We start from the raw sequence: 22,998 nt of genomic DNA, 5'->3' as shown, positions 1-22,998 counted from the left end.
GAAAGAATGATTTCCAACCCAGCCGTCGAATAGGAAATTCTGCCATTTGCAGAGAGAGGCAAGGGCCACCGGCTCCCGGGGCAGCTGCTGGAGCACAGCAGGATGGAGTTTATAAAATATTTATCAAATACTTAACTTGGCATTTTGCTCTTTGAAATGATATGTTATTCAGCTTTTACGGCCTTAATTTCATTTAAAATTCCTGCAAGTCGGACTAACAGAAAAGGACCGTTGCTTAGCATAGTATTAGAAGGAAATTCATGGGCTGCTAACGCTACTTCTGTTTGAAGTTTGTTTACTTTTTTTCAGTGAGCTGAACTTTATTCATTGTCACTTTTGAAATGTGCCATCTTTCTGGATTACACTTGATAAGCACTTGCTGAGGATATAAGCTATCAGTTTTGGAGTTTTGATCTCCCAGAATTCAATTTTTTCTGGCTTAAGATCAAAAGATGACAAATATCTTGAAAGAAGACAGAAGCTTTATTGTTGCTATTTGAGGATATCAGCATGTCAAAAGTAGAGACGGGTTGTAAACTATCCTGTTATTTGGGACAAGTCTTTCCAACCTACACATTAACTTCGGCTTGATAATTTTACACATCTTTATTGGGAATAAAAGATGTTCTGTTGTACTGCTGATGCCGGCCACTTGCTGAAATCTGACAGTCGGCGCGGTTACTCTTCCTGAGGCATTCGAAAATGTCACTGGGGAAGTGCTGCTGCCAGAGGCACATTTTAACTGGCACTGGGAGGAATCAGCGTATCTCAAAGCATCTCTTGGAAAAAAAAAAAAAAAAAAGAAGAAATAAGAGACGTAATGCCCACAAAAGCCTTCTGCAGGCAGCGAAGGAAGCAGACAAATTATTTGAAAATGCTGAATGCAATGGGAGGGTAACGATGCACACACGCTTTGTGCGTCTGTAGGCAGCGAGCCTTCCCCAGGGGCATGGTCTCAGAGCACCTTCCCCCTCTGAGCAGCACGACGTGCCCTTCCCGGCCCCGCACCACGTTGGGTCCAGGTTACACAGGGGCTGCGCGGGATGGGGTGCGTGTGGGAGGCTGGGTGGGACGCTGGGCAGGGAGGCTGGGTGGGATGGTGTCCGGGAGGCTGCCTGGGGAGGCTGCCTGGGGACGGGGCTGTTGTACGGGATGCCAAGCAGGGATGGTGTATGGGATGCTGAGCAGGGATGGTGTACGGGATGCTGAGCAGGAATGGTGTACGGGATGCTGAACAGGGGTGGTGTACAGGATGCTGAGCGGGAATGGTGTATGGGATGCTGAGCAGGGATGGAGTATTGGATGCTGAGCAGGGATGGCATACGGGATGGTGAGTGGGAATAGTGTATGGGATGCTGAAGGGGAATGGTGAACGGGATGCTGAGCAGGGATGGTATATGGGATGCTGAGCAGGGATGGTGTACGGGATGCTGAGCGGGGATGGTGTACGGGATGCTGATCGGGGATGGTGTATGGGATGCTGAGCAGGGACGGTATATGGGATGCTGAGCGGGAATGGTGTATGGGATGCTGAGCGGGAATGGTGTACGGGATGCTGGGCAGGTTGCTGGGCATGCAGGGGCATGATTGGGATGGCAGGGGTGGCATTGGCGTGGCAGCAAGCTCCCTGGCAGTTCCCTCTTTTTTACCTTTCTCGGTGGCCTTTATGGCAGCCGGCAGCAGGGAGGGTGCCACGTGCCGGGCGTTGGGCTCCCACAGCAGACACCCGCCTGTGGCCACCATGATGCTCACCCACGTGGTGGGACCATGTGGATCCCATTCAGGTCCCCATTTTCCAGCTCTGGGGGGACGGGCCAGCCGGGCTCCAGCCCTGCAGCGAAATAACAAGTCACAGACCCCCAGATCATGGGGAACAACAGCCAAACCGTGGGGCTAGAGAGAAGAGGGGGAAGCAAGCAGCACCTCCTCCGTTCAGACCCACGTGCCCCACGACGCTGCCGTGGCCATGAGCCATCGCCCCGGGGCCACTCGCCCTGCAGTCAGGTACTGCGGGCTGGAGCCGCCGCGGAGCTGTGTCCTCCCCGGATAGCCGCAGTGCTGCACGCAACAGAAGTGCTTTTAACCACCGCAGCATTAATTATTCTGCAGCATTAATTATTAATTTTCTTCATAGCGAGCCGGTGCCTGGGGAATCACCTGCTTTTCTGGCTACCGTACAGCGGGAAACAAACTTCCCTCCGCGTGCTCGTGGTCCCACCCCACCCCTCCTTATTCCTCCGCTGCAGACGTTGCCAAAATAATATTCCCGAAGACAATTCTGAGTAAGGTAGGACCTATAGTCTTATGTCCCACAAAAACCAGAGCAAAATAAAATGCTCTGCATAAACAACTGATTTTCTCTAAGTGCCTTGATGCATTTCAGAGGCTCCGCTTAACGCATCCCTGACTTCCACAGAGCCCAGCCTCCGTCCGGTTGTATTCGTATTTCTGGAGCAGCAGAGAAGAAGAAAGAAACGTGGTGTAGCAGCAGTGTCCCATCGGGTGGGCAAGAGGAGGAGGAAGGCAGGATCTGTGACCTGCCTGTCTTTGGTAGAGGTGCCGGAGCATCGCTTCAGCACAGCCCCTCCAGGCAGCATCCTTATCTGTGGGCACCTGCTTTTCGCAGGACTGGGGCTTTAAGCGCTCGCCGATATTACTTGTGTTGGATTTTTTTTATCTGTGGCCATCAGAAAGGTCTTTAGGACTCCTAAGCTTATGTCAAATTACTCTTTCATGATATGTTCCACGCCTTTCATAATATGCTTTAGCACCTGGTAGATCAGTGGCCATTTGCAGTAGTTCTGCCTTTTCAGGCAAGGTTTGAATCACACCTCTGTATTTATAAAGAAAAGGAACGGTGTGATTCATCAAGAAAAATAAATAAGCAATATGTGGACTAAATACGTCTTTAGATTGCCTCTTGCCAGAGAAGAGGCATTGTCATATTAGTGGGCTGTTGTATTAAACAGCGATGCTAATTAAAGATGTATCAAATTACTCAAAGGTAATTCAATTTTTTAGCCCACAAGACAGTGGCAAAATACATGCTGAAGTACCACGCATTATTTAGAAATGTCTTAGCAATCTAATCTGAATGGAAAAAGGCAACACTTACCCAGTCCTTCCAACATTTCTCTCCCTATAAAAAGAAATCCCAAGCCACAGAAGTCATTCTGACTAATGAAAAAAAAGATACAGGGCAGAAATACTTGAGTTTTTTTGTTGGAAGTCCTTAACAGCAATGAAATGCCTTTGGGAATGCTTGCTCTGCCGAGAGCAGGGCCGCCGGCGGGTGCTGCGGGGTGAGGGCTGCAGACCGACGTGCGTCCCACATCCAGGCTCGTTCCCCTAAGCTGGCGGCAGCCTGCGCTGCGTCGTGCCAGGCAGAAAGGGTCGCAAAGCTCTTCCCAAAAAATTGCATTTAAGGAACACCTTGCTCATTCAGAGAAATGGGGCACATTTCAAAATAGCCGTGAAGGAAAAAAAATTGGCCAAGGAATTGTGGTGGGGAAATAGTTGCTGACTTGTGAAAGCAGGACAGGCTGGAGGACATCAGGTCAGCCTAAGGGTAAACAAAAGAAAAATCAACTTTTTCAATATATACCCAGAAAAAACCCATGAAATAGAGCCTAAGGATCTGGTATTGGTAAGAGAAAAACAAGCTGCGGTGGGTTTACTGGGGGGTTTTGGTTTCCATTTTTTTAAATCCAGATAAATTCCTCTCAAACCCAAGCGATGAATAGCTGTGAAAGACAAGACGCGGACACGAGCTCTTCCTTTCGCTCAGTAACTCTTATACTCCTGCAATTCCGAAGGCTGCAAACCTGAGCGCGAAGGCTGCGTCTCCCCAGCCGAGGTGCACGACGCTGCTGAGCGCCCTGGGGAGCGCGGGCAGCACGGGCAGCACCCGGCGGCCGGGGGGGGCGAGGGCAGCACCCTGCCTTCGATTTGGGCAGCACCCTGCCTTCGATTTGGGCAACGTCCCTCTGCTCTGGCTGCCAGCCTGGGGAGCAGGTAGTGCAAAATGCCGTCGGGCGCCTGGGCGGCTGAGGGTTCGGCAGCCGGCGCAGGCAGCCGCGCACCCTCCCAGCTCCCGGCTGCAGGCAGGGACCCTGCCAGAGCTTACACAAAGGGAGGGGGCTTTTGTGCTGGGTGCAGGCAACACAGGGTGCTATTAAAAGCAACAAAAAAAAAAAAAAAAGAGAGAAAATTGAGCCTATTGTTTGGAGTGCTATTACAATTTCATTGTTAGGCGAATTTATTGGAGAAGGATGGTGTTGGGCTTCTGTAAAAGCTGGCAGCTACCGGCGAGGGGCGAGAGATGGGTCTGCAACCAGGCACTGCTAACGGCGGGAAAAGTTGGCTCTGCAAACGAGCAACATCCTGACAGCACCACAACACCCTGACTTGAAATGTGCCCTACACCAGCCACTACCAAAATCCCTCGGTGCTGATGCTCCCATACCCACATACTTAATGCCGTGCCCTCCTTCGCCCCGTTCTCCCTGCCGGGCATGGACCCCGCTGTGGCGGGGACGATGGTACGTTGGGTACCGTGTGCTTTTTCTCCACGGAGGAGACGTACAACGGAGCGTGGCGAAGCACTAGTCCAGAAATAGACTTTAAAGTCCATATTAAGACTTTTTGAAAACATATGGAGGAAGCGAAGGCTGGGAACAGCATCCTTTCCCCAGAAGAGCGAGGAACCGTTTCCCAGTACTGCAGTAAAGCATTCACACTAGCGTTCTGTGACACTGCTTTTCAACAGAAATGGAAATTATTTGGGCCGGAGAAGTGGCCGAGGGACAGTCGGTGGCATCACTTGCTGGCTGGAGGATGGGGTTCGGTGTCTGATCTCGGACCCCACTCGTTTGCTGCCCTCGTCAGCGGGAGGCTCAGCGGTGGGGAGGGCGTGGGAGCGTGAAGCACCTAAATATTAGACCTGGCTTTGCAGCCTGGGATGGGTGCAACAAAAGCAGTTATTAAGATTCTGAGCTGCATACACAGAGCCATCACCCTTTATAACGGGGCATCACACTTCCCCTAAATAAATGAAGTTTTGCCTGATTTTTTTCCTCTACTTTTGTCTTCTTGCTATCTGACAAATCCTATTCTCCATTTCACAATTATTATTCTGGGAATGCAGAGAGGTCATGGGTTTTACAAGGCACCAAAGCAAGGGCCACAAGTGAAACAAAGCAGAGGTTGAGGCAAATTAAAATCCCCCGGGTCGAATGCTGTAGGGAGCAGAGGTTGAAAAATGCAGCAGCATTCGGGATGTCCTAACGGTGGAGGCAGGGATGGATTGAAGCTCTTCCAGTCTCCTCGTTTTTCCACTTCCTAGAGCAAATCCTCACGACAGCTCTGTGCACCCAGACCAGGAACCGCTCCCTCCGGCTCGCGGTGGCGTAGACTTTTCCCATTTTCTGAAGGCTCAGAGCTGTTGGAACCGGCTGAGCCGCGAGCCTGCCAGCTCCGGGTACAGCCTGCGATCCTTCTGCGTGAGACCCATTGGGTTTAATGGCTCAGATGCAAGAACAAGCTGATGCACTCTGCTTTTGAGCTTGGCATTGTGATACGCTTGACAGTTACATATGAATATTAGCCATCTGCAGGATATGAAGATACAGCTCTGATTTCTCTCTTTCTCTATCTCCTCTTTTCTTTTTTTCTTTTTTTTCTTTTTTTTTAATTTTTGGTGGAGCAAATTATTGCAGAACCGTGTTTACCGGTGGTCGCTTCGGTCCTGGATTGACATGAACACTCCTGAGCGCTATTTGGCAAAGTCTACTGAGAGTAAGATAATAATTTAAAAAAAAAGAAAAAGAGAACTGTTTAAAAGCTATGTTGAGAGAAATGGGCTGTAGATAACTGCAGTTCTGATATGAAGGGTTTATCTGAACTTTGGATTATTCAGCATTTGAATGGGAGTTTGGCACTTGTATTGGAACAGAGGTCATTTGGTAGTCTGGATGACTAAATATATTTGCAGAATAAGCCTAACTTGCAGGGCATTAGTCACGTCCTTTTAGGTTACTCCCCTTATTTCTGCGTAGATACAGCTCAGTGTACCTGCTCTTGCTCTGCAGCCCTTCCCTGCGGCGGGGCTGACGGCCTGCGTGAAGGAGCCGGGGCTGGAGGACTCGCCTGGTGCGGCTGCCCCCGGGGCAGCAAAGGCAGGGGCGTTCCGCAGGGCCCGGCCCACTCCCGGGGGAGCGGGAACCGAAGGGGGATGCGGCACAGCTCGCACTTCCATGCTTGCTTTTACCTGTCAGAACTGAGCCGGCAACACGCAGCTAAACCCAATATTTTAAAATAGCGTTTCAGCCAATGCTTGACTTCCCTGGCTGCTTGGTCCGGTCATCGCCATGGAGGGAGCATCGCATCGCTGAAAGCCGCCTCCGCGGCAAACAACCAGCGAGCATCATAGCAGCCCCTTGAAATGACAACTAGCAGTCGAAAAGGTCCTACAAAGAGGGGGAAATCCCTTTTGCTTTGACCCCAGCAAAGCAGAGGGCATCCCATGGCTTAACCCTTCCCCGGCCACCGTCAGCCGGAGCTGCCGGCTCAGGCGCTCCCGGCCCAAAGGTAGGGGCGTCCCCGGCAGGCTTGCCAGCGACAGAAGAGAACGAGTGTAATTGCTTTCAAGAGCACAATTAAAAAATCACTTACTTGGGCTTTGTGTGATTTTGCCACAAATCATTTTAGCATGATGGGATGTGTATTCTGTGCCTTGAAAACATATGCTGGGGCATACTGGCATGTGGAGAAATTTAATCCAGTGCATTGATGTGCATCTAAATACGGGAATAGAAAATATCTTGATTGCCCATGGAAGGAATAACCTTCTCTGAGCAAAACTCTTGCTCAAAGGAAACATTTCTCCCTGGAATTCTGTTGACTTCATAGGGATATAGAGGGAGAAGAGAAAACCTGGTTACTGGCTTATGCCTCCCCTATTTATAAGATCACAAATCTTATCACAAGGAATTTGGAAGAATTCCTGAGGAAGGTGGGACTGGGGAAGGGGCGACATGGGGACTGCAACGAGGGGAAAGGATGGCTCGGCCCGGCCTGGCAGCGGGGCAGAGCTGGCGAGACCCCGGCAGGCTGCTCCTGGTGGCAGGGGCGCAGGACAGCACCCGGAGTTCTCGGGCAGGGTAAAATACAAAGGAAAAACCCACAAAAATAGTAACAAAACCTCATGATCAAACCAATATAACCTATCACAAGGTTTTTGTCCTCCTCCAGCTCTTGCTCATAGGGACCTAGACAGAATTAGAAGGCAGATTAGCAAGACCAGCAGCTCACTACCAACAGCCAACGATCCCCTAACGAGCTTGACTGGCTCTTGCAATGCCCATGCTAAACTCATCTCACCTAATTAAACACCCAGGGGAGCTCCTCAGGGAAGTGAAATGCTTTGCATAAAGGAAAGCAAAAGAAAACCCCAAACCATCCCCGAAAGCCTCGGCAATACCCAGGCACAGCCCCGCATCCGTGAGCGGCGGCAGGAGGAGCTGCCCGGGTGATTTTCCTGCCGGCTCCCCGGCCTGCGTTTGCTTGGAGCTCAGGGTGGTGCCTGGCTCGGGTACGTCACTCACGCCCTGGCAAGTGGCCATAAAAATGGGTGGAATTAAGTGCCAGAAACACCATCGCCGGAGCAGATTTGTCAGGGCGCTGTGCAGCCAGGGTCAGCGGAGCAGGCGGTGCTGGGGCAGGGGGCCGAGGGCAGGGGCTGCCCGCACCCCCTTGCTGGCACGCTGCCTGCCACCGCGCCCGGCCTCCCTCTTCGGCGTGCACCGCGTGCGGCGCGAACGCCCGCCTGGCCTCTCTGCGAGGGAGCGGTGCCTTCGTACTGCACCAGGCTGCCTCTCCCCCACGGGACAACACGAAGCCTTGGGTCGAACCACGCAGTTTTTGGCTTGCGGCAGAGGCCAGGACACAGCCCTCGGCTCCGGGGATGGGACGAGGGCTTTGCTTGAGGGCGCAGAAGCCGTACCCACCTCCGGCTGCTTCCCACCCTCCCTGGGGCTGCACGAGGGGCTGTGCCGCCAGCACCGCTGCCCCCCGGCTCCAGCCACCCCTGGTGCCCCGGGGCTCTCCCGGCGGCACGGCCACCCGTCCTTCGGCATCGGCCCTTCCAGCAGGGACGAGCGGTCGCCCCGGCTCGGCGCGCGGTGCGTTCGCGTTCTGCCGTGGGAACGGGCTCTCCGGTAACTTTGTAACTTCATCATTAACAAAGGTTGTGTTTAAGATTCCAGTGTCTACTGCTTAATAACACCCAAATTAGTCTCGATGGAATTAGCTGTAATTAAGGACATTGTGAAATATGGTGGGGGCAAACAGAATTACACTGTATTACTTTATTAATAATATTCTTTAACTACACTGTAAATTGCTATTAGGCCTGCATATTACTGCCTGGATATGGAAATAGTCTTTTGCTATGCTAATCTAACACAATTTTCTTTTAAATGTAAACAAATTATACTCTATTAATATGCTGTTCTACTTGCATAGTTAATTATTGTAACAGTAAGGAATAAAATTGTTCTGCTTTCTCTGTTTCTGATGGAAAAAGGGCTACATAAATAGTTTAATAGGGAACTAATTATGCAAAAAATTTAGATGCCTAAAATGTGTTTGTAATTGCATTAAAATGGTCTTCTGTTCAAATATTGGAAAGCCTGCTAATTGGAGGCTAGCTGGAAATTTAAATATTGTGAATCAATGATTTTAATACAGTACATGTTTGGTTGTGTTTCTGTTCATATTTGTCTTTGGAAATGAAGAGAATATTTAACGGTGTTTAGTAAGAGGAGCTCTGGATTTCATACCAATGAGGTTAGTAAGCGGAAGAATTTTAAACGTGGATGCCACGGCGTTAACCTTCGCTCGGGCGGGGGCGAGGCGGTCGGTCTCTCCCACCGCAGCACCGAACCCCATCACCGTGCGGTCCCCAAGCGCCTTGGGCGCGGAGGGGCGTGCGAAGACACGCCACGGCCATCCCGCGGGGAGCTGGGCTGCGGGGAGACCCGTTTGGAGACCTCTCACCTCCACCATGCAGTCGGGCATGGCACAGTGTGGCGGGCAGCCGGCAAACGCTCCGGCGCGGGGACAGGATGGAGGCAGCGAAGCCGACGGTGGCTGCTGCGGTGTGACCCAGCGGGCAGGAGCGCGGGCAGCAGCGGGAGCCCTCCTGCCTGCCTGCAGCGGGAGCACCGGCATTGAGCGCGCTCTTCACCGCAGGGCACCTAAGCAAAGCCTCGGGCTCGGCGCGAGGCGTCTGCACCGGCGCGCTAGCACCCAAGTATAGCAATTTGGAGTGGAAACACGCAAACAGCTTGCGGTACAAAGAAAAGGATAGATTTCCAAATGGCTAATCTCCAGCCACCCACACAAGTTTTGTCTCTCTTTAGCACCTTTCTCTGTTGCTAAGTCTCGCATCCAAAAAATGAAGAGGAGACACTCCAAATTATGCAGCAATATTGTGTCGAGCAGCTGAAAACAGGCTCGGAAAAGATCTCAGGGAACGCAGCGAAATCATTATTATCTTTAGCAAAATGACACGGGGCAGCGCAGGACCAACAGCACGATGTCCTTAAGGGGCCGGAGCGAGCAGGCAAGGGCCGTGGGTGCGCCCGCCACGCTGGGCTGGCACAGACGGCCGAGCACCACGTCTGCTGTCCCTCGCTGCCATCCGGGAAGCCGGGGAGGGCAGGCAGCAGATGCAGGCGGGTCTGTGTCACAGGGAAACGGTGACCATCCTCTCCCATGGCCCTGTCTGGAGCGATGCTGCTCGCCCTGCCCGGACTGAGCTTCCCGCAGTGGGGAGGACCCTGCGTCCACGCGAGGTTTGCTCCCGCATGCCGCCATCCGCTTCCCCCAGCTGTCATTTAATTGCAGATCATATGAGGCATGATCTGCTCCGTAGCCAGCGGAGTGGCCTGGGCAGGACCGCTCGGCAGAGCGGGTCTGAGCGGGAGCTCAGCGAGAAGCACATAGCAACGGTGGCAAAATAGGAGTTATTTACTCGGGCTGTCCTAATGAAAAGGAATGCAGCGGGGAGAAGCAATGCGATCCAAGCCAGGGCTCGCGGTCCTCCCCGGGGACGGGGATGCTTTTGTGCGCCACGCAGAAGGTAAATGCAGTGGGAACAAAAGTCCCCGGCAGCGGCTGAGGCCGAACCCTGCCGGCTCCCCCTGCTCCCGCACAGCTCCTCGGGCGGGCGCAGCCGCAGCAGCCCCAGATCAATCTCTGCTGAAGGGATGCCTGCAAGTGAAGCGGCAGCTAAGAACGCGGCTTTGTGGAGCGAAGTAGACGGCCAGCAGCAGCCACCTCCGGCGGGGTTCGGCGGCCACGCAAAGACGAAGCCCCTGGGGAAGCGCTGGGGAGGGAGCTGCGTCCCTGCCTGCCGGGCTGGGGGCCAGGCATCACCGCACCGCCTGGCAGCAGCGGCTGGGGCTGTGTTTTAAAGCCTGTCTTAAAAGAAAGGAAGAAAAGGGCCAGCGCTGAACGAGGAAGGTGCACCAGGGGTACGCTCGGAGCAGGGCAAAGGGCTGCGGTTATCCTTGGTCCCCACTAAGGGTAACGTAGCCTGCTGCTGGCGAGCCCGGTTAGGTCTCCAGCACCTCGAAAGCAGGGGAGCCGCGTCCCTGCCCATCTGCTCCGCACCGCACCCAGCACGAGCCCAAGGCCGCCCGAGCAGCGCCCAGGGCGCCGGGGTTGCCGCATTTGCTGGAACAGCTACTGCACTGTCATTATCCGACTCGCTGCTTCGTAAAGCGTCGGGGATGGCTGGGGCATGAAAGAGGCCGTGGAAAGGCAATTTTATCCGACGCTTGATAATCCCTCCATTTGCCCTTCAGGATGCGTTAGGTTAAATAGAAACACTTCCATTTGTTTTATGTTATTTGACGTGACTGACCTGCGCCGTGCTCTTTTTGTACTTAAATGAGAGGGGGAAGAAATATCCTTAAAACGTACCTGAAGTAGGCATGGGCAGAGGAGAGCCCTCAAAGTGAAAATGCCTGACAAATTAGATCGGCCCGTGAGTTATCACTTCAATTTTCATAGTAAATACCCTATCAAACAGAATTTCTTAAGCCTGCTTGTAAGGAGCCGAAGAAATCATTTGCTACCGGGGGGGAAAAAAGAAGAAATGAAAAAAAAAAGACGAAAAAAAGACATGTCATATCCCAGCTATCCTGCCAAAATCCCCAAACAGCTTCCTAGCTGTTTAAGAGAAGAGCATTTTAAATATCTTTGCAGAGTCTTGTCTGTTTGTCTGACAGATGTCTGCAATGTACTGGGAACTGTATTCATGCTTAGAATGTAAATAAGATTATAGGTCTTTAAATATTCCCATTACATTGTATTTACCTAGATGCTGATGAAAATAAATAGGAAGCATTTCTGGTGGGTTTTTTCCTAGCGGGTTTTTTTCTCCGCATCCCACAAGCAGGCTTAACATTTTTTGCCTTGTCAGTTAAATGCACAGGTTTCCACTCTAATCTCGTGGTTAGTCCAAAGCATACATCTGTTAAACTAAAAGGGCAATTTCTGGCGAAAAATACAAATTGCTCATTTGGAAGTATCATTCATACCCCCTTTTTTTTTTTTCTTTTTTTCCCCCAGAACAAATAACTAAAGTCTTAACAATCGAGTTTATTCAGGCCCCTGCTCCATTCGCCTGGGGACCGCGGTATTCCCCAGGGAGGAGAGCGGCTCCCCCGTTGTACCAGCTACCCGGCCACGCGAGAATTCAGCAAATCAAGGGAGTAAGCTGATAGCGGAGATTAAATGGGCTCTTTGCATTTACCAGCTCCGACATAATTAAACACCGGGAGCCAGGCAGGAGCGCTCGGAGCTCAGCTGCCGAGAGCGGGGCAGCTCGGGGCGGCCCCCCAGCAAACTGCCCCACAGAGCGACCGGGGGGCCCTGGGACGGGGGCCCTGGGACGGGGGCCCTGGGACGGCCCCAGCCCCGGAGCGCTGCCTTTGGGGGAAGGCAGGGTCTCCCGCTGCGGTGGGGAAGCGGGGAGCTGGGCTTTGGAGGGGTGTACATGCCCATTTTGGGGAGCACGGACCTGTTCCCCGCAGTCCGGCCAGGGCAGGGGCGAGCGGGAAGGAGCAACTCCGGGACACCGGGGGTGGCAGAGGAGGGGCGGCCACGGCGGGAATTAGTCATTCCGCTTTTTCCATCCACTGCAAAGACTTAATTCCAGAAATTAATTCAACAAAATCTACATTCATAAAACAAAGCCTTTCTTCAAAGCGCCAAACCAGATGAAACAGCCCCACTGATTCACCCTGCCCCTGCCCCCTCCCGGGCCTTGAAATAGGTTGAGTGGTTTCGCTAAATACCCGGCGATCCCTGGCTTAGATCTTGGATGCCAAGAGTCAACCCAATGTTATGGCTGAGTAATAAATCCCTTAAAAGCAGTGTTTGAATTTGTAATGGAAATGTTGACAGACCCTCAACCAGAGCAGCGCAAGCTCCGCAAAGTCAATCTTGTAATTGATCCTGACTTCTACATCAAGCCACATGTGCGGGGCTTTGTGCACTGGGCAGCGGTTGTTAATATAGCTGCTTTCACCTGAAACAAATGAGGTCTAATTAGATTAATCTGTAAATCAGTGCTCACCAGTTGTATGATTAATGAGCACTTTGCATTTCTCAAAGATCAGATGAATGGATTATTTGGAGGGATTTAATAGGAAATAATAGATTTCCTCATCTGTGACAGGGCTAGCAGGGATCCCGCGTCTTCTGCACGAGCCTTCGAAGGGGGAAGGAGGAAGCGTAGACGAAGAAATGGGAGGCTCAAGCTGTCCTGTTTTTTGAGGAGCCGAACTTCTGATTGTGCGGGTGTCAGATGGACACTCTACAGCTGTTCTGGAACCATGTGTCAACATTATTTACCAAACTAATGTGATGATAATTATGGCATAAAGTATGGGGAGAAGGCATGCAGGCAGAATGGACATACATACTTAATGATTTTACTCTCCCGCATTCAAAATCAGTAGGAGCCGAGCTTGTCGCTGGAGACATGTCGAAGCAGCAGTGCAAGCTGTCTGTGCAGGATCCAGCGATGACTGTATGCGGCAGCATGCATTCAAAGTAAAAAATTAATTTACAAATGGTTTTCAGGGTTCCCACCAGATGGAAGAGCAATGAAGTCACAAGCGGTCCTTCGCTGCCGCTTAACCCTTGCGCTGACGTGCTGCGGCGGGAACGCGGCCAGCTATAAAAAATAATAATCTGAGGCCCCATTCAGAGTTTATTTTTAAAATGGTTACTTTAAAACCGAAACACCTGTACTTTTACTGCTGGCTAAGACGGACTGCAACATCACATGCAGAAGGCAGATGTGTAACTGGAGCCCTCATAACTGGTTCGAATTATAAAAACATTGCTTCAAAAAAAAGGGAGGGGGGCTTGGGAATGCATTTTTAAGAAAGGCTTTTATTTCGAGATCAAACCTGCATCTTTAAAGAGTTTCTTCGCATCACCTTTTGCTCCTGCTGAGCACTGGTTCTCCCTACAGCGAGTCCCACCGACACGGGTAAACCTACCAATTAATTTCCAAAAGCTGGTGAAAGCCGAGGGGAATCGGGCCCCGAAGGTTACGCAGCCGTCGGTGCCTCCCCGGCGGGACACGCTTATTTCTCCTAAACCATCCACCGATGGGGCATTGCTAAGCCCAAACCCCCGCTGCGGTCGTGCCCGACGGGCAGCGCTGGCCACGCGGGGCAGGGATCCCCAAACCGTTCCCCGTCTGGACAGGTGGAAAGCACACTTTTTCATCAGTGGTTTGGGTAAAACCACCTGATGGAGAAGGAATTCCTCTGTGCAAACTGCAGGGAGGCCCCCGTGTCCTGCGTGGCCGTGGGAAGATGCTCAGGACCCTGGGTGGGGTGGTAGGGCAGGCTGCTGCGGGCTGGGGGACTCTGCCCCGAGCCTCAGCTTCAAACCCAGCTGGGTACGGGAGAGAAGAGGCTGGAGGGGACCAGGGAGGAAAGGCAGCAGCCAAGTCCATGCCTCGGTGGCGGTGGGGACGGGGAACAGCCGTGTGCGGTGCCGGGGAACCTGCTGTGAGTGCAGGCGGGGCTGCGCTTGGCCTTGCAGTGATGCCGAGCTGCTCTCGGGATGCGCAGTTTCCCAGAAAGGCTTTATCTCTTCATGAATTGCATTTTTCAGGTGGCCTGTGAGAAGTGGGAGGGCTGAACTTGGACGGGCTCCGTGCCTTTGCGCAATGCTGTTATAAAACATTCATTGTGGTAGAAGACGAAGTTCGGATGTGTTCCTAGAGCGAGCCATAGCATCCCTCCCACTATTTTTTCACAGGGGGGATATAAAATCCATGGATGCGCACCAATTTTTATCAGAGGAAGAGCGATTTCTCCTTGGAGAGATGAGCAGCCCTTTCTCTCCAGCCTCCTGGAAGCCCTCAGCTGCTGACTTGGAGCTGCAGGATGGGGAGCGAGGCGGGGGGCCAAGCTATGGTCTGGGGACACAGCTTGGAAACGGCTTTCTTCCTGGCTTTTTCCCAACCCCGAGCTGCAACACAATGCCCTCTGGAATTGGGGGTTCGGAGCTTCACGTCAGAGTTGAAGGGGCAGGAGCAGTGCGGCTGCGGGAGCGGGGCCGCTCCTCGGCTGCAGGCGGCGGGGTGGCACCTCGCTCCCGCTGATCCGGCCCAGGGAGCGGGCTCACGCCGGACCCCCGCGCCCCCAGCCCCGGCCAGAGCCCAGCTCTTCCCAGCCCCGCTCTAGAGGGTCCCCGCACACGGGAAGGCTCTTGCACCTACGATCGCCGTCAGCCAGGTGCTCGCTGGCCGTCCTGGGCACGCTTATACCCGCTGCCCCGGGCCAGCTCCATTCAATGTCTGTACACGCTGCTCTGGGAAGATTTGGATTTTTTTCCCCCCACGTTTTGTCTAGTAATATTGCAAAGACCATAATAGGAAGAAGAATTTGTTTTTCATCCCAGCCCTTTCAGTACCTTTTGGGATTATCCCGTGGCTCTGCAAAGTGACCTGACCTCCAGTGCATGGTGCCCCTTTTTTTTCTGCTGCTTTCTATTTTTTTTTCTCTCTTTTTTTTTTTTACTCTGAGCTCATTTGAAAATTCCAATTTCTATAATAATTTGATGCAGCTGCTAAGATGTTCTTTTTCTTTTGATCACTGTTATTAATGATGTGCTGTAACATATGCAACGCTAGCAATCCCAGCTACTATTTCTTACAAAGATCATTTTGTACTTCCCCCTCGTGCTCCCCCCCTCCCTCCCCCCGCTCTGATGAAGCTCATATGTTTTAGGAAGTTCATCTCAGTGTTATTAGTCTACGAATTAGGAAATGTGTGGGCAGCTCCTCTGTGGTATATAAGAAACTGGAAAAAGAAACCATTCCCCTTTATTCCCCAAAGAAGGATATTGGCTTTATTTTCGGTCCTGAGTTCGCTGTTAAGTATTTTATGGTTCATTCTTAATGTCACCTTTTGTAACTCTTATTTGCGTCGATGTTTTGGTAAAGCTGAGGTTTCTAGCTTATTATTTTTTTAATTTCTTAAACGCTACCAGACCAAATTACGCTCTCGGTTATGTAAATGCAAACGCCAGGTAACTCCGCGGGAGTCTGCGGCTTTGCCCCAGATTTATAACACGACAAGTGCAAGCAGAAATTGAAAACCAGGAGCCTGCTTTTGCTCCTGCTCCAAGGTATTCAAAACCAGTTCAGTTAAAATCAGCATATCTACAGCTGTACGAGGCAAGGGACAGGCACAATTTGGCCCCAAAAACGTGGTTCACAGTTGCCACGGTCCATGCCGTGTTCTCCCCAGCTCTCAGGAGCAAGCCCGTGGAATGGGCGCCGTGGCGGTGCGCACTCGGGGCCGCAGGGAGCGAGCGAAACCCGCCCGTCCCTCGCGCGGGGTCTTCCCGAGGGCCGCTCTCTGGTCGCGCGCTGCCGTTGGCAAATGAGTCTGCTCGGGGTACGTTCGGGGTGGCTTTTGTCGTCGCGTGCGCGTGCCCGCACTGACTGACCGCACGGTTGGAAACCAGAAATTTTGAAGGACAGTTTGTACATTTTCAAACTGGCTTTCGTGGCCATCACATAGAGTTAAACATCTAGAAGGCTCTACATAATTTACAGATTGGACTTTTTTTTTTTAATTTACCTTCTCTCATTCCTAGTAATTTATATATAAAAATACATGAATTAAAATTATTCACACCAGAAAGCCATGCTGAAGGTGGGTCCACCCCAAGGAGACGGGAGGCGTGGGGCGACCTCAGTGCAGGGGCGGGTGCTGCCGCCCCGCTGCACCCCCTTGCCTGGGGGCACCTGGGGTGCTCGGGGGGACGAGGGCAGGTTCTGGGTGGACTTTAGGTGTCCCTTTGCTGACCCAGCACCCATGCCCTGGTCCATCTTCGGGGACGTGGCCCTTCACCCCGCATCCTCCTGCCCTCAGTTTCAGCCCTGCGCTGGGGCAGCAGAGAGAAACGCCGCTCCTGCTGCCCTGCGTCCCCCTCCTCACGCTGCAGTGCCGGGCACGGGGGGGGACCCCCAGGCACAGGGGGGTCCCCGAGGTGAAACCCAGCCCTCAGGGCCTCCCGCCATGTTGCGTCAAGCTCAGTGCCCCGTGCCAGCTGCTCGGGGAGTCCCTCCTGCCTGCACACGCGTGCACATGCCTGCGCTCGTGTGTGCACATGTACACATACTCATGCAGACAAATATGCACGCACACACGTACACACACATGCGACGCCCCGTCTACCCCCCGGACTGCCCAGGGGTGCAGCGGGGGCATGGAAAAGTGCCGATCCACGGGGCTGCGTTAGCGGGAGACGACCCGCTTGCTTCACAAATAGCAATGACTGCAGAAGACAACACTTAAGGTTAATGAGAGACTGGGGGGAATGGGAGGCTAATGTGCCTTGAGCTATTAACGCAAAAGCAATGCCCTGCTTTGAGGCTGGTGCTGCTGGAAATGGAAAAGGGGAGAAACAAATGAACAAAGCCCCGTCCGTATTCAGGCACTGCAAGGTGCCATCACTGGCACGCGCAGGGCACCCCCGGCCAGGACCCTCGGTGACCAGGTTGCCAGACCACTTCCCCTCTTTCCATTTGGCTCACCGTTCTTTGAGTGCAGCAAACTCCATTATTTTTAGGCTTCTAGCAACAGAATAAAGGGAAACAGGGACATGATGGAGGGTGCATGTATCGACAAGCACGGCTAAATGGCTCTTTATTCATGAGCCTGGCTACAGAAGTTTTCGTGCCCTACATTTCTCCCCCCGCAAGTCGGAACGAGGCGACCATGAAAAAATAAACCAGGCTGCGATTTTTTTCCCCCTTCTTCTTTTCTTTTTTCTTTTTTTAATTGCTTCGCTATACGGGCAAAACAGGTGCTGAAATGTGAAACCCTACTGAGGGATTTCCTCCGCGGAACAGCTTGGTGCTAGCACGGACCTAAAGTTAGATGTGCTCCCAGTGCTGCATGCTGAAACGGCTGCCTCTCCTCTGGAAAGGGGCTCCATACCGTTGACTGTCAACAAAATAGCACACTGTCACTTTAAGAAAAAATAAACTAAAATATGAACTACCAAAAACCCTGCCATTTCCAGCCTGGGCTTGATTAATGATTTTTCTATCTAATAAAAGGTTCACAAACCATCTGTTTTTCTCCCTAATGCCTTGCCCAAAGGTTTTTCGTTCCTATTTCAGGCTTGGGGCCAACTGACATTCCCCTCTTTTTTTTTCCCAGCCTTGTAAACAAACCCTTCTCTCTTTTTAATCTTCCAGTGCTGTTTCCTACCCATCGTTATGCATATTCATTGCGAGTAAACATTTTTAGTGTCTACACTTAATCTCTTCCACTGGCAATTACTGTTCTATGCTGTTTTGTAATGCAGAAGGGCCAACGCTTTCCCTTCTAATAACAGCTGGGTCGCAGATGGGGCCTGCAGTCATTGTAGAAAATAAAAATTTACAAGATGCCAGTGGAATTTATTTCAGTTTTATGGAGTCACAGGAGGAACCTTTCTGTTATCCGCCTTCAGTGAAATCTGCAGGCACAAGGCAAGCTTTTGACATTTAATCAAAGGGGGGTTCAGGTAGGGTCTGGAACAACACGAGGAAGAAAGCAGGTGGATCGTATTAGGCAATGCCATGGTTAATTTATTTAGAAGTGATTGGCTTAGATGTGTGCAGCCAATATTTGACATCGTGTATATATCTTGTTTAGCATCCTGCTTCTAAATTGTTACCGCTGTCGAGGCGCTGAGCTGTCACTGCGGACCGAACCAGGTGTTAGGGCTGGTTGCGGCACGGAGGTACCGGTGGCGATGGCGGCGAAGGCAGCGAGAGCGCGGCAGGCGCCGCACGCCGGGCAGCCTCCCCGTCCCCCCGCGCTCCTGCCGCGCTCCCCGCTACGGCAACGGCTCCTCCGGCACAGCCTGGCGGCTGCGACCAGGCTGCTGCCTGCAGGCATCAGCCCTGAATTCGGCAAAGGGGTTTCAGGAGAAATTTCCTGTCATTTGAAGATATGAAAAGGACTTTCCGTGGAATATTTTTAAAATCTCGCATTTAGGTGATAGCAGAGATCTTGCACAGGATTAGTCTCTCTGTTCCATGCTGGTAAGTTGTACTGCAGTGCTCAAGAGCTAAATGCAAATATATAAATGAAAAATTAGTATCTTTAAACTTGCCAGGCCATGCTCTGCTTTCACCAAGCCCGTAAAGCTGGGAGAAATTGTGACCTCAGTGCACTCGCTTGGGATTTGCACTGGGGTAAACGACAGCCAGATCAGCTCGGCACCACTTTAGGGGACGGTTAAGACGGAGGGGCTGGCAGCTGCCCGCACTGTTCAGGCCTGCCTGCCTGGGCAGAAGAGCGGCTCGGTGGGTATCGCTGTTTCCCAGCAGGAGAACCCATCTCGGGAAGAAATGTGGGACAGCAAGGGACCACGGCATGGGGGTACTCGGGGTGCTGGCAGCGGCACCCCAGCTGCGCACGGGGCTCCCGTGCGGGCACGGCCACAGCACAGCATGGTCACGGCACAGCATGGCCGTGGCGTGGCCACAGCACGGCCACAGCACAGGCGCCACATTGCCATGGCCATGGCACAGCACGGCATGGCATGGCCCTGGCATGACATTGGCGTGATGTGGCCCCTGGCACGGCACAGCTATGATACAGCAACGGCACGGCATAGCCATGGCATGGTCACAGCATGGCCACAGCAAGGTGACAGCACAGCCATGGCACAGCATGGCTACATCTTGGCATGGCCATGGCATGGCAGGGCCATGGTTTGCCACAGCCGTGGCTCAGCCATGGCACGACACGGCACAACACGGCACAGCTCACCTTCTCCCGCTCCATGTCCCCCACCCTGCCACCACCTACGCCCGCATTTCGCTCCGTTCCCAAGCCCGTACCCAAGGCAGGAGCTTTCCCCCTGGGAAGCCGGAGCTGGGGCTGCCCAAGGCCGCCGGGGGCCCTTGGCTGCCTTCCACAACCAGAGCAGTTCCCGAAATTTCCTGACAGGCAAATATGTGGATGCACATAATGAGATTAGGAGTTGAAGTCGTCTCGAGGAAACTCACAATAAATAAGGGACACATTTCTATTTAGTGTGCATTGTATAGACAATTTTTCCAGATTTTTTAAAGCAGTTGAATACGAAGGAGATAAACGGAAAGTCTCACATCCCTCTTTCCCCCCCCCCCCTTCCTCCTCTGTTACCAGCATCCAGAAACAGAAACTTATTGACTCACTCAAATTAATTAGATTTTAGGTGGTGTGTTTTTTATTATTCATGCATTTTCTTCATTTATAAACCCAAGGTTTTCAAGGCTCTCTCTCTCCTAAGGGCAACCGATCTTTTTCTTTTCCTAAAGATTCATAATTTTCACTTCTCAGCGCATCCCGCTTCATGTATTAGGAAAACACAACCTTTATGGGGAGAACAGTGGGAAAAAAACCCTTCAGTTATTGCAAAGAGTTTATTCTTGCCTGACAAATATTTCCCAGAGCTTGGATTTATGAAAAAAAACCCCAAAACTATTAAAGTATGTGGCTTAGTTAAAACTTTCCCTCCCCCCTTCCATCTTTAAAAAGATGATATTGCTATTTTTATATGCAAACTATGTCCAGAATATTGAATTTGGTACATTAAATACCGGAGATGAAGATCTTAGTAGCTTTTAATGAAGAGGATAAATTCTCATAACTAGATTTCCCTGTATATCATCCCCAGTCCCCTTTTCCCAACCCTTTCCTTCATTTACAAATGCAAAAGCTGCAAATAAGCCACTGTGAAGTTTGCTAATCTCAGCGAAATGCTGTTTCTATTGCAAATATTAGTAAAGATTACTAGTACGAAGTCACAGGCTGGTAGATGGCTCGGCAGGAACCTCGGGGGTTATCCAGTTTGCAGATCCCAGCAGTTCAAACTGGATCTGGGTAATCCCAGTGTGAGCGAGGCTTCCCTGTGGGTACAGGGTACTCGGGAGTCGTCCTCCTTCTCCAGCGAAAAATGGGAACAGGGGAAGGAAGCGCTAATCGCTTTGAAAAGCTCACCAAGCCTGGAAAAACTTAGAAGCCAGAAGGGCAAGTGAAGTGGGAATTTGCAGGTGCTGGAGAGGAGCCTGGGACGCAAACACAGCCGGCGCCAGCCCCGGCCCCGGGATGCAGCCACCCCAAGAGCCCCCACGACGCTGTGGGTGCTGGGCTGGTGGGATGGCCCTGGGGTCCCTGCTGACACCGGGGGGCTCCCGGGCAGCCGGGGCCCTGAGCGCCCCGAAAGCCCGCACCCCCATCTCTACCCCCTCAGCATCCTGACCCCGGGGCCACCCACGGCTCTCTGGGGCGCGGGGGTGCCGTCCCGGCCTGGCTGCGCAGATGACCCGCAGCTGGAGCAGAGCTGCCTTACACCACGCCGGAGTCCGGCCCTCACCCTGAAAGCAAAGCCTTTTTTTTTTTTAATTGTGCCATACAGAGAGAAAGCCAATAAAAAATAAACACCAGGCAGTCTTGATAGATAACCTAAAATTATTTTTGCTCTGTTACTGCAGAAACAGCCAGAAGAGGGACCATAGATTAATTAGCATACTCTGAGCTGACATCACCAACGATGTTGCCGAGGATGCTTATAAACCCAAGCACTGGTCTGGGCATTTCAGCTCTGTTATTAACAAAAAGGAAGGGTAATCATTCCTGACAAATGAAAAGCAGCATTGGTGGGAGAGGAGAGCAGGCTTCGGAAAGGAGCTGCGGAAAATGGAGTATTGCAGATCGCTCTACTCCAAACGGCTTGTGCGACCCATGAAATATTCAAGAGCTGATATGGGCTGCTTGGGGCTCCGTCTCTCTCCGCATCCTTGTGGTTTATGGTACGGTCTCAGGCTCACTCTCTGCCGCGCTGAACATTACTTGCCTTTGCAGCGAGAGCAGCGTGCGGCGCTCGGCGTCGTTTGCGATGATGAGAGGCTCCTCAGCTCCCCAACTTTTCTCTTGCTCTTTATCGCAGGACTAACAGGTGGCTGCCCGCAGGAGCCCGCTCCCTGCCTGCGCCTGCCCGCGCTGGACCCCGCGCCAGCCGGCGGGGCGGCTCGGCAGCACGCTGGATGGAAGGGGTTTTGCAGCAGAGCACACCAGTCTTCTCCCATCAAAAGCACTCCGTGGGCTTGCAGCCATCACTCCTGGCCACGAATTTCAGTTTAACTTTGCGTGGCATAGTCTTTCAGGTGGTGGAGTATGGCCAAAATCCTTGCTGTAGAAGGGATGCGGGTAGGAAGGCGAGGCGGTGATGGTCCTTCAGCGGCGAAAGGAAACATCTGGGTCTCTGGGGCCGCAGCACGGCAGAGGCAGCAGCGGCTGCAGGAGGACGACCCTGCGTGAGATCCTCTCAGCCGTCTCTCTCAGCTTGTCTCACTGGTGTGTGCTCTTGGCAAAGATAAGAAATTGGCATTTTCTCATTATATTGGACTTTTGGCAATGACAAGGTGCCTAACGTACCGCAGAAATGCGGGAACAGCCGTGCTGGGCCGGAGCGAAGGTCTGCCTGCATTAACCTGCCTCTGCTGCCCAAAGCACGGCCTGCCCAAGAGCCAGAGAAAGCAACTCCAGACCAGGCTGCAAAATACATCACTAAATACAGATCAGATGGGGGACACTACTGCATTCAAGGAAACAGAACTTACTCACCATTAATTATAAATAAACGGGATTGGACCAAAGAGGTACTTGGCACGAATAATTAGCTTGTTTTCCTAATAAAAAAGAATCTACAAATTAAGAAGTCTTTCTCCAGCCAGAGCTTCAGACCACTGCTTTCCTAAGGCCACTTTCTCCCACGCGATACCATGGACTTAAGGCCATGCCTGACATCCTTCAGTAGCACACAGCTGGCTCCTCTTCCCCCGCCGCGGATGGAAAGGGGGCATGGGCTCCCCGCCAGCCTGCTCCCTCCTATTCAAGGCAAAACGGTCAAAAAAGGCAGGAGGGGAGGCTGGTGCATACAGAAAGGACCCACGGGTGGTGGGTCACAGGAGCTGGCTTAGCAGGACTTCGGGGGAAGCCTACCTGGTACTGAGGATCTAGGACACTTGGGTTTCTGAGTGTTGAAGGGGGTGCTGAGGAGGGAGGGGGACCAACCATTTTTAGCAGGAAAAAAACCCAGTGAATTGCTAGTTGGGTGCCAAAATGAACGAGTTTCCTGAGATCCGTGGTTGCATTCTCATGCTAACTATGTTGTACATCTCAACCTTTCTTGAAACTATACGTTTCCTTCTGCAAGACAGACTAGACTTCTCTTGACAAAATATGTAGCATTAAAAGTTGTGGGATGTGTTTCCCAGGCACACAACACTGTGTCAAAAAGAATGAGAGGTCCCAGCACGGCAGGACGCCCCGTAGGTGCACAGTTCGACTAATACATTGCTCTGCGCTGAAGGACTCTACCCAGGATACAACAAGGCAG

The 22,998-nt window shown here is 52.2% G+C and overlaps 1 protein-coding gene across 3 annotated transcripts in view; it reads right to left on the bottom strand.

Annotated features, from left to right (window-relative positions):
* Positions 1-599: 599 nt before the first annotated feature.
* Positions 600-22,998, bottom strand: part of LOC148053779 (uncharacterized) — a 90,568-nt gene continuing 68,169 nt past the window's right edge. For 2 of the 3 annotated variants that reach the window (XM_087772809.1, XM_087772810.1), the window contains exon 6: positions 19,842-21,962. In XM_087772809.1, the coding sequence (XP_087628935.1) occupies positions 21,948-21,962 (15 nt within the window). In that variant the 3' untranslated portion in view covers positions 19,842-21,947. Of the gene's footprint in view, positions 780-1,649; positions 1,832-19,841; positions 21,963-22,998 lie in introns of those variants that run through there. The other variant, XR_015707908.1, reaches the window with a different exon arrangement.

Source organism: Nipponia nippon, unplaced genomic scaffold, assembly GCF_047370975.1.
Source record: "Nipponia nippon isolate SJK-2023a ecotype South Korea unplaced genomic scaffold, ASM4737097v1 scaffold_37, whole genome shotgun sequence".
NCBI lineage: Eukaryota > Metazoa > Chordata > Aves > Pelecaniformes > Threskiornithidae > Nipponia > Nipponia nippon.
Note: the sequence above shows the minus strand (reverse complement) of the source record. Positions and strands in the feature narration are given on the sequence as shown.